This window comes from Peromyscus eremicus, unplaced genomic scaffold (assembly GCF_949786415.1).
Source record: "Peromyscus eremicus unplaced genomic scaffold, PerEre_H2_v1 PerEre#2#unplaced_112, whole genome shotgun sequence".
In the NCBI taxonomy this organism is placed as follows: Eukaryota; Metazoa; Chordata; class Mammalia; order Rodentia; family Cricetidae; genus Peromyscus; species Peromyscus eremicus.
Genome location: NW_026734351.1, coordinates 341276 through 353677, shown reverse-complemented (window position 1 = coordinate 353677; position 12402 = coordinate 341276). Strand labels below are relative to the sequence as shown.

The window sequence follows — 12402 nt, the reverse complement described above, 5'->3', positions numbered from 1 at the left end:
TTAGATAGTATGCATAGTACCATCTTTTAATAATGATGATGGAATGCGGAGCTTAAAGCTGTATGTAATCACCAGCATTTCCATGGTTGATGAGTGATAAAGGTGTTGTCTTCAGCAATGAGTCCTTGCTGTCAGTTTGTGGAGAGCAACCTATAGTCTTGGCAAAGGCTTGTGTTAGGGGTCCTGTGGAATCCCTTTGGCCAAGAACTTATTAGGTGTAACCCAATACCAGACAAGAGATGGTCATTTGGAAAACGATCTCCCCCATTATTTGGTAATATTATTTAGATGATAATCATATGTGTATATATTTTAAGAAGATGTATTGTACTAGGTTTTCATACATTCACTGGTGTATTCCTTAATTGTAGCTGTCACTCCTCATATTCCCTCCCTCCTTCAAGTCCCTCTCCTCCCTTCTCATTTGATTATCCCATTCCAGGCCTTGACTATCCATCCATAACTTGTTCTCCATGTTCAGTTCTTTCATTATGATTATGAGCTGAATGAACTTTTTTTCCTGATTGTCTGTTTTTTTCTGTTGTCTATTTTGGGTTCCTCATATTTTTTTACTTTGATAGGCATTTCCTTCTTTAGGTTAGAGAGTTATATTCATGATTTATTTTTGGTTTATTTATTTATTTATTTTTGTTTTTTCATCCAAACCAAAATTTCCCTCACTCCCCTCTTCCTACTTCCTCCAACACTACTCCCACCCACTCCATTCCCCTCCACTGTTACTCTTCAGATACTGGTGGGCCTCCCAATGATTTCAGGTAGCCATGGTATATCAAATAGCCAGGTGATTAGTCTCTTCCTTTTCTATTAAGGCTGGATGAGGTAATCTGGTATCAGAAAAGGGTGTTGAACGGAATCACAAGAGTCAGAGACTCCCCCTGCTCTCATTATTAGGAGTTTCACATGAACACTAAGTTACATAACTGTAATATATATGCACAGCACCTATATCAGTCTCATGGAGGTCCACTGTTGTTTGTTCTGTCTATGAGCCCCTATGAGCCCAGGTTAGTTGATTCTGTGGATTTTCTTTTGGTGACTTTGATATCACTGGGCCCTACACTCCAGCCTTGCCCTGTTCTGAAGGATATTTGTGAGCTCCACCTAATGTTTGGCTGTAGTATCTGCATATTTTTCCATCAGTTGCTTTGTGGTGAAGCCTATGTGATGAACAGTTGTACTAAACATCAATCTATGAGAAAAGCAGTGTATCATTTCATTGACTTCCTTTGCCATTCACATTTTTGCTATCCTAAATCTCTGGGGTATACTGCCTCTGGGTGCTAGCCCACAGAGGGGAGTCCCTCTCAGGATATGGGTCTGTGCTCTGCCAGTCATTACTTGTTCATTCCCCCAATTTCTGCCACATCTTTACCCAAGCAACTTTTGTCAGCAGGACAGATTGTAGGTTGAAGGCTTTGTGGCTGGGCTGGTGTCCCAGTCCTTCCACAGGAAATCTTGCCTGGTTACAGGAGATGGCTAGATCAGCTGACATAGTCTATGTTACTAGGTCACCCTCATAGATTCCTGAGTGTTTCCATTGCTCTAGGTTTCCATCTCATCCCAGTGATGCTCCATATCCCATTGTCTCTCCTAATTCTCTCTCAACCCATCCTCCACCCACATGATCCCTCCTGTTCCCATCCTCATTCTCCTTTCTAAGTCCCTCCTCCATCCACTAGCAATGTTCATTTTACTTTCTCACAGTGAGTCTCATGCATACCCCCTTGGGCATACCTAGTTATTTAGTTTCTCTTGGTCTGTCAGTTGTAGCTTGGTTCTCCTTTACTTTCTACGTAATAGTCACTTATGATTGAGTACATACCATTCTTGTATTTCTGTGTCAGAATTGCCTTAATCATGACTATCTGTTCTACATCCATCAGTTTGTCTTCAAATTTAATGATGTCATTGTTTTTAACAGCTGAGTAATACTCCATTATATAAATATACCAGATTTTCTGTATCAGGTTCTTAGTGCTATGCGGCTTCTCTTAACATAGCTTTAATTGTGTCCCATTAGATTCAGTAGGTCATGGAATAATTTTAATTGAATTCTAAGAAGTGTTTAATAACTTTATTTCTTTCTTGACTTATTGTTAATTCAGTTGGGAGTTTTTCAGTTTTCATGATTTTATAGGCTTTTTATAGTGTCTGTTGCTTTTGAAATGCAAATTTTACTCACAGTGGTCTCATAGTATATAGTGGGTTATTTCAATTTTTTTGATGTGTGGATACTTGATTTGTGACTGAGTATATGATCAATTTTGGAGAAGGTTCTATTAGGGATTGGGAAACACGTATAACTCCTTTGTGTTTGGGTGAAATGTACTATAGGTTTATGTCCTGGTCATTTGCACCATAATGTTTGATAATTCCATTATTTATCTGTTTAATTTTCTTCTGGATGGCATGTCCATTTGTAGGAATGAGCCTCTGAAGTGTCCCAGTATAAATGTTTGGGATTTGGCATTTGATTTAAGTGTTAGTCATGTTTCTCTTACAAATATGAGTGCTGTTGCATTTGGAGAATAAATGTCAAGAATTGAAATGTCATCGTGGTGGATTTTTACCTGAATAAGTATAAAATATCCTCCAAATTCTTTTTTGAATAATTTTGGTTTGATTTCTCACTTTTACATTTAAATTAACCCATTTTTATTAATCTTTGTATTGTCACAAGTCCTGTGGCTTTACCTGTCCTCCAGCACCTTGCTCCTTGGGCATCTCAGTTGCGTCTGTCAACTGTGCCCTTCTTCTTCCCCTCTGTAGTTTAGTTTTCTACCTAACCTCATCCAGCTGGGGTATTGGTCAATACGCTTCTTTATTAAACCAATCAGAACATAATTTACACAGGGTATAGAAATATTCCACAACATTTCCCTCTTTTTTGTCTAAATTAATAGGAAGGTTTTAGCATTAGCATAGTAAAGCTATATAAAATGGAAAAATTATTAAGAATTACAGTACCAATACCCAATCCCTTTGCGTTTGGCAAAAGTAGATAAAATTATTATCTAACTTATCTTAGTCTAAAGTTTTGTATCTAATTTTCTTTCCGTTATAACTAAGAAATATTTATTTATAACTACTTATTCTCCAACTCCATCAAATCCGAGAAGGATGAAATATTACTTAAAAACAGGGACATCAGGCTATATCAACAGTCACCCAAAGATCCTCTGCAATGATGGGGAATCCATCTTTGGCATACAGTCCTGGAATATTTTGCAGACTTTAGTGTGAAGCAGAGAATTCTGAAAGACTTCCTACCTTGTCTTGGCAAAGTTTGGCAATTACCACTTGTTACATTATCATGACCCAGGTTTTACAGAGACTGACAGCAATTGAAGCAAAGGCCATTTCATTGACCACATTACTAGCTTTATTTATTAAAAAACAAAAACAAAAAAATACTCCATACAGTTTCTTTGATGTTCATCATCTATTCTGAAGTAGATTGGTTCTGCCAGGACAGACATATCTCACTTTCATGAAAAGCTTAAATTATTAAAACATTTATAATGTCATATTTTGTAGTTCTTTGAATGTTTGGAAGATTACCTATCTATTTAAAATACATGTTTGTATACCTAGAACATCTAACTGACAAGACTATAAATTTGACTATTACAGATGAATACTGATCTGTATTGCTTAATTATACATTACATTTATTATTGAGTTGCATAAAAATTGCCTTAAGAAATAGTAGTAGTATACATACATTATTACAAAAGTAACATTAAATTTATATAAATAAAGTAAAATTCATTCCAATGTAAAATATTTAGAGTTTAACAATTGTTTGAGGGGATTAAATATTCCATAATCTACTCTTTTTTCCTATCATAATGATCTAATTTATTTCCATCATTTCTGTATCATATCCCCTTTCTGCTTTTAGAAAGAGATTATGATCACTTTCAAATTGCAACCAACCCTTCTTAAATGAAAACAAACATTTATAATCAATATTTTGGGACTGTAGGTCTAGATTTCTAGAATACTTACAGCTGATTGGTAGGTACTGGTAAAATTTCAGGAACTCTGAGAAAAGCAGGATAATTGTTAAGATTTGGCTTGAATATTTTGTGAGCCTGGGTCAGCTCAGCTAGCCATATTAATGCTATTTTGGATGTTGGATCACCCTCAACATTTTTATTGGTATTTTGTCCACTTGGTCTGAAAGAAAAAATATATATATAATATATATATATTATATATTATATATATGTATCTTTATTAAAAATATAAACTGTGCATTGTACACAAACTAGCCAAAAATAATTTTTTTTTTGTTTTATGTTGGAGCAGGTAAAATATACACCATTTCTCTTGTATTTACTTTAGGTTTGCTTTCTCATGTCTGTAGTCAGGATTTTAGGGGATCTTTCTTGATCAAACCTGATTTTCTTTGACCCAAGGTGAATCCATAGGCTCTTATTTTTTGTGGAAATAAAAGCATATCCTCTCCTCTAATTAACATACCTTTTGACTTAAATTTTGAAATCAAGATAATTTTAAATATATAGATTGGTTTAATTTAATAGCTTTCACAATCAAATGTCTCTCAGATGTTATCATTCACTCATTAACAGTCAAAAAATCTAAACACAACACACAACATAATACGGAATTTAGACTCTCTGTGTTTTTTGACTGTACATGGCTTATCATAATTTTTTTATTCGAATTCTTTTTTAAGAATTTTACTTAATTATTGTTAAATCATTTTAAATCTATGACTGTTTCTATCCTTTCTCTTCCTATCCCAAGCCTACACACGTTTTCCAAACAAACTGTGATCAACTTAGAGGCCTTTATGTCTAAATTTGTCCTTACTGTGTACCTCTAACCCTTTCTGTCTTTTTGAGCAAAAAAACCTAAATTTGCCACCTACCATGTGGCTGGGAGATGCCTCTCTGTACATCATCCTGTGTGAGACTGTAATAACTTGCCATGCTGCAGGTCAAGTCCACACGTCACAGCCAGGGGATGTGTCTCTCTATAGTGGCCCACATGAGAGGCATGAATGATAAAGCTTCTTGGCTCTGTTTTTATGTGTCTAGAAGCCTTTTTAGGACCTCCAGCACTGTGGGACACACATTGGGTGCCATATGTAAATGGACATTTCTCTCCCAAAAGCCAGTTCTCAAATTACCACTCAGAGGCTTATATTAACATCAAAAAGCTCAGCCAATAGCTCAAGCTTGCTACTAACAAGATCTTACATTTAAATTAACCCATATTTATTAATCTATGTATTGCCACATGTCCTGTGGTTTCACCTGCCTATAACATCTTGCTTCTTCAGTGGCTCAATCCACTCTGCTTTTCATTTCCTCCCCCATACTTTGATTTTATTGCCTAACTGTATCTTGCTTGGCTATTGGTCAGTCAGCTTTTTCAATGAACCAGCTGGGCATAATTTATACAGAGTACAGGAACATTCCATAGCACTTAGAAAATAAGGTGGTCTAGGAGTGGGGAGGAAGGACGCCAGCATGGAAGAAAGCAGAGTTTTCTGCAGGAACTGCATAGATAACCACCTGGAAAGGGGGTGCTGAGTGAGGACAGGCCACAGCAAAATTTGGATATAAAGCTGTGAATGAAACTGAATGATTGGCCTTGGGATAACACAGGTAGACGTGAGCATCTACAGTTAGCCTACTTGCTTTCAGAGTGACCTGTGGGTCCTTATTGAGTGTCTTCTTTATCTGGAGGTGAGGGGAAAACAATGAGTAGGTAGAAGGAACTTTGGAGAATAAGGCCTATGGTATATACATCATATTGGGGAATTTTGGGGAGAGACTATAGCAGGTGTTCTGCAAAGAGATGAGGGTGAAACTAGGAGAATGGACTTGAGGAGGAAATGGAGAGATAAAGCTCTGCATTGAGTCTACTACTTCCATACCCAGTTTTGCCTTGGGTTCTTGGGAAATGGTTGATTGACTTGAGGTGTGGGACCAATCAACAATTTATGGTAGGGGTATTTGGGAGGGTCTCTGAAATCCACTAGAGATGGAGGTGTCTGATGTAGGTGTTTTGATGCAGAACTGGGGATAACACTGGGGGATGGGACTCAAAGGATTGGAGAGTGAGCCAAAAATCTATAGTTAGCTTACATTTCCCTGGCCAGAGTAATCTGTGGATTCCCAAGGAGGGCCAGTTGAAGTAAGGGCTTGGGATAATCTTATGAGTTGGAAGACTCAGGATAAGAGGAGAAGCTCTTTGGGATCCACTCCTGATGGAGGGAGGTGTTGGTATGACACTTCAGAGTTGGAACTGGAAGAAAAGAGGAAAAGGAGAAAATATGTGGTCAGCCAACCTACTTCCCTGGCATGAGTCAGAAAAGTAATCTTTGATGAAATATATTAAGGATAAACAAAAACAGAAAAATTGAATCATTCCAAAATATTTTGCTCTCTTGATTTTATCTTCCAGGGGTAGAAATTTTCTATGTAAAAAACAAAGCCATCCATCAGATACTTTGTCTTTTGAGAAATATTTGAATTTTTCATTATAAAATTCAATTTTTCCCAGGAAACTTCATTAACCACCTCTGCTGCATGCTTATTCATTTTCCCATAAGTCTCCTTTGCAACCATTCAATGCACTGTTTTCAGTTATTGCCATGGTTGTTCACCTTTACATTAAATATTAACTGAATCTGTGATAAAATTTGTAGTAAAAGTTTAGAGCCAAAAATTCCTTTATGAGCCCATTTGTAGGGCTTGGATTCTAAGCAAAGTCTTCCTTATTCCAAAATTTTGCATTCTTATGACTAACTTCTAGAATTGAGCCAGTTGTGGCAGTGCACAGTTATAATCCCAGTGGGGGGTCTGAGGTAAAAAGGTTGTGAATTTGATGCCCATCTAAGTAACAGCATGAAATCATAATTCAAAACAAAATAACATATTGGCAGTAGCCCCAAGTAAAAATTATTGAGAACATTTTTATTAAAGTGTTTTAAATCTATGCTTTGCTCAGTTACCCATAGGAAAAAGTATCCTTTGACATAAACATGAACCTCTATCAAATTTTTTGTGCATATTGCCTTCACTCACATTGACTGCTTTCTAGAAGTATTTCTATAAGTATCTTTAAACTTCTGAGGGCAGGTTAGGTATGGTGGTGCACAATTTTAATGCTAGCACTTAAGGGGAAAAATTTCTTTGTGTTTGAGGTCAGTCTGGTCTCCACAGCAATTTGCATCAGACCAGATAGGACTCCCTCCATAGCATACTGTCTCAAGACAAAAATCCCATTGCATTTAGTAAGTAGATTGGCATACACCTGTGAATATAGCAATAGACAGTTGAAGTCAAGATGATCAAAAGTTTAAGGTCTTCATTCAATACAAAGTAAATTTGAGGACATTCTAAGTTAAATGAAACCCGTCTAATATTAACTCCTCCATAAAAAAAATCACAGCTTCTGTGTTTTAGGGGCCAGAGATCAGTCACATTGCAAGCTGACTAAATATACAAATGTTGTGTGTGACTCTTGCCCTCTTTACAAGGCCTGCTTCTTTCCTAAACCCAATTCAATATTTTCTCATTTCGTGGTACCATTTCATTCTTCATGTTTCTTTTTCCATCCTCCATCTGTAGTTACCTTCTCTGCATCTGTTTTCTCAGAATTCTCTAATTATTAACCTCATTTTTGTTTTGATTCTTCTTTTAGAATACAAGGGGAACCATAGAGAAGATCTGTGACTTCCTAGGAAAGAAACTGGAGCCAGATGAGCTAGATCTGGTCCTCAAGTACAGCTCCTTCCAAGCCATGAAAGAAAACAAAATGTCTAATTTTAGTCTTATCTCAGAAGATATAATTACTAATGGTTTGGTCCTCATGAGAAAAGGTGAAGAAACTCTTTAGTCCCCAAATATGTCAGAATATGTGGAGGGTTTTTTGTTCCAATGAGGCTGTAAGAAATTGTTGTGAATGTGTCAACATTCATTGCTCATCTCTCATAGTTTCTCAGAGACCTTGCAGTGGAATCTTTCTGTGGTGATGACATGGACTTCAGAAACTCTGAAAAGTTTCTGAAAACATCTTGGAGATGATCTTGGGTTTTTAGAGGGTTGTGTCTAATATCCTCAATGGAATATGAGAGACATGTTTTTGTGAGTCTTTGTTAGGCTCTCTGTATCATAGCCCTAAACTCTAAAGAAAATGTTTAATGGAAAGAACCAAAGGTATATATTAGATGATAATCCCAAAATACACTTCCATTCACTGCTGCAAAAGATGTCCAACAGGTCAAGGTTGCTGATACACTACAGGCTAAGAGTAGAACTTATAAGGACTAAGTGAATTATCCTCCAGTGTTAAAATATGATGGCATTTGCCAAGCTCAATTTGGATTGCTTCATGATCATAGTTACTGTTTTTTTCTGAATTGTCTCCATTGGAATGGGAATATCCATCTTCTCTATGTCTGTGCCACCTCTCTATGCTATAAGCAAATTCTGGGTATGGTTTCCTAGCTGTGCAGTTGAGGAGTGACTGCCAGAATACACCACACCAAATTAGTGAATAATTGGTGAGGTGGGACTCAGGGTTTAAGAAGGAATGAGTTAGATGTGAGGTATTTGGGGATGACTAAAGAACTTGGGAATAAATGCAGGAAGTGGAGAGTTAGGTATTTAATTTTCCTCTTCTAATTACTTACATGCTTCATTCTTAATCTTCAGTCAACCTCCAACCTACAGTGTGAGGATCAGGTCACAAGACTCTAAGGACATTAGGAATATATAGAGAGATAAGTGAGTTAAAGTCATTAGTGTATTGCATTTAATTTAATACTCCTGGTATCCTCACAAGAGGAAATTACACTCAGATTTGGGCACACAAACATGTCAATGCAAGAAATGGTCATCTATATACTAAGAACTGAGGCCTATGGGAGGGTCCACTGCCATTGACACATAACCTTAGACTCCTTTACTCCAGAGTCTAAGGAGATAGAGTTCTCTGTACAAGAACTGAAGATCTCAAGTAAAAAAAAGAAATAGCCCATTATTGGATTTCCTGAAATGAATAATAGTTCTGCAGAGATAAAAGAGTATGTGTACATAAATGGCTTCAATGAAATGCCAAAACAAAATGGTGGCTTGTTTAATAGAGAAAGGCTACTGAAACTAACAAAAGTTTTATCTGAGACACACTGGAGGAGATGAAATAGAATTTGGAACAAAATTACATGAGGAAAAATGTAATTTCCTCTTTTCCATCTATGTTTTTCCAGAATGAGACCACATTGGGATCTTAGTTTAGTCTCTTCTAAAACATAGTATTTCCTTGTATTATATTTTTTAGGAGAAAAATATATAGTAGTTATTTCAAAAAACTGGATATGGTCCCTAAAGTCATATGGGCTTTAATTATCATAATGGTCATATAAGACACCCATTTCTTTTGTATTTGAAGATAACTTTTATTCTGAGAAATTGTTTTCCTTGTATTAAACTCACTATAAGCCATGCATCCCACAGGAAACGAGGTCAATGAAGGGGGAGACAAACTTCATTATGCCTTTCACCCTGATTCATGACTCCAGTGCAGAAGTTGCTGAGATGCATATGGTGGGAAACAATTTGAAAAGAATAAGAAGAATGAGGAAAATGTTGATCTTAATTCCTACATTAGATTGATTCCTTTTTTAATCTGGAAAGTATTAGCAGGTCAAAGATTAATTCTAAAATTTATTTCATCACTTACCATTAGATACCTAATCCTTAAATCATAATGCATGAAAAGTTATGTTAAATGTTATACTAGCTTTGAACAAGAGGAATTCTCTCGACTTACTTTTGATGTCCTTTAGTTGCTTTTCTCAGGACACCAGAGAGATATATTTCCTTGCCTCTAGAGAGATAATCTGAAGAGCTACTATTTACCTGGGAGAATCACTTATCTGGCTAGATGGTTTTAATTTAGTTTAAAGCTCCAATGAAAAATTTTCCACAAACAATTTTGGTCATTATGATTCAATATTTAGATACTTCAGGAAATACAGACCAGAGAGATGTTCTGTTTGGTTGACATAACTTTTTTAAAGACATTGTCACAATCAAGACATATGAGAGGAAATGTCTTCTGACAAACTTCCAAGGTTTTGACCCTCATTAGTTCACAGTAGATATTTACTAGACAAGAGGACTTGTGTCAGTAATCATTTTCTCTGGTGTAACAAAGAAGATATTAAGAGACACAGAGGGAAGAAGACCTATGGAGAAGCCCACTATCTACAGGCCAAAAAAGCCAGGAGGGTATGGACAACAACATTTTATAAGACCTGCAGCCTCCTAAACTAGGAGAAAGTTCCTTTCCAACAAGAGTTAAGCCACTGTGCATTAGGATTAGACTGACCCTGGACACATCAGAGTATCAGGAGGTTTTTAGAAAGAAGCACTGAAGAAAAATATATGCATGAATGGTACACAAGATTTTGAGATGGTTGGACTGAGAACTTCATGTGTACACTCCACAAACATGATTCTCTCATCTGGACTGATTCACTCCATTTGGCAGACACATTGAATTTGCTGAGATTCTGGTAGCTCAGCATCCAGTCTGGCTTATGAGGATCAAGATTGCTGTGGGATTCAATAACACAACTTGTTTCAATAATGAGTATAATAATGAAGCTGAAAGTAGCAATGGGCATTGATAGATTGCATTATTAATAGATGAAACTCTTACAGTCACTGCAAGTAATGGTATATTATTTGAATATTGTGTATCAATAATTATATTTCCTTTAATGTGTACCACTGGACATTTAAAGTTAACTTATGTGATACACAGAGATTGTATTTTAGTAAGGAAAAAACATGACTTCTATTGTCAGTCTTTTGGCTTCCAATCTACATGCATCACTATAATGCTGGTAAGATCTCAAGGACTAATTTTTCTTCATCAGCAAAATGGCAACAAGGCCACTATCTTCCTTACTCATTCATTAATCCTATCAATAATTCCATACTGAGAGTGTTTTGTATGTCTGATACACTTTGATAAATGAAGCCTTTGACAATTTAAGAAATACTTTACTTTTCAAACATATTACATGCATATTTCAAGCATGTTTAAAAAGAGGAAATTCATCAAAGTGTCACAGCTATGAAATAAAATACAGCAAGGATGGGACCTGTAGAATTCTACATGGAGAGGAGATAGGAAGAGATGGTCACCATCACACAAATAAGGAAACAAAAGAACAAGTGACTATGTGGAACACATCAGCACTTCATGGTTAAGGAACACATAATACAATGTGAGAAGGTGGACTATTTGAAATCTCTAAGTCCAAACCTAAAGACCTCCTAGAATGTGGTTATGAGAACCAAGGTATGGTTCAAAAAAATACTGGGAATGAAATCATCTTCACACATCACCAAAATCCATACTAACTGAGAACAGACATCCTGGGATGCTCTCAGCAGACAGTATCTGTGTCTCTTGTATCTGATGGAAATATCAAGATGACTGACATGTAACTCACCATTGTGTTTATATCCAGCTCCATGGTATCTGATATCTTCAACCTCTGCAGGCATGTGCATTCATATGCAGCTACAGACACATAATTAGAATTAATTTTAAAAGGTGTTTTAAAAGTTGCTGGTATAGTTTGCAGAACAGTTATAAGTAAACCCTAAAAGAAAGAAAGAACAATTGAAATGTGTTTGAATAATTGAGGTATGAAACTCTGCTGAGCTCAATAGTATAATGGAAGAATGTCTAATGAGAAGGAGAAATAATCTGGACATTAAAAATATAGATCCAGTGTTTATGTTGTTATATTGTGGAGTTGATATATTGGTATAAGAAATGGTAGACATTACTTACACAGAGGTACAAGTCTGTTTGCATATTTTTCAAAGCATAAGAATCATTCTCCATAGAGTAACTGTTAGTTCTACTTTATTGACTGTGTGTTCCTACTTACGCAGAGGGTTACATCATGTGAATAAAGGAACGAGAACAGATTTATAATCATCATTAACCTATCTCTGTGTCTGCTTCACATTTTCCAGGTGTGGCTGGGGACTGGAAGAATCACTTTACAGTAACTGAAGCTGAAACCTTTGATAAAGTATTCCAGGAGAAAATGGCTGGTTTTCCTCCAGGGCTGTTTCCATGGAAATAAATTCTTAAAACTTTAAAATCTTACATGCACACTGGTGTTTACTTTTCTGTCCTTGTACAGGTGACTGAGTGGGTATGGTCATAGAATAATACATCCTATTATTGAATTGTGTAGTTTTTTTCTAAAATGTATTAGTAGTAATAATAGCAGTAGCAATAGTGGTCGTAGAAGTGGCGTAGTGTTGGTTGTTTTATGTGAGTCTGTGTGTGTGGGGGGGGGTT

At 36.2% G+C, this 12402-nt stretch overlaps 1 protein-coding gene across 1 annotated transcript in view; it reads left to right on the top strand.

The window, feature by feature from the left end:
* Positions 1-12181, top strand: part of LOC131901568 (probable alcohol sulfotransferase) — a 37775-nt gene extending 25594 nt beyond the window's left edge. Inside the window, exons 5-6 of the mRNA XM_059252682.1 lie at positions 7708-7885; positions 12069-12181. Of these exons, the coding sequence (XP_059108665.1) occupies positions 7708-7885; positions 12069-12181 (291 nt within the window). The remainder of the gene's footprint in view (positions 1-7707; positions 7886-12068) is intronic.
* Positions 12182-12402: the final 221 nt, after the last annotated feature.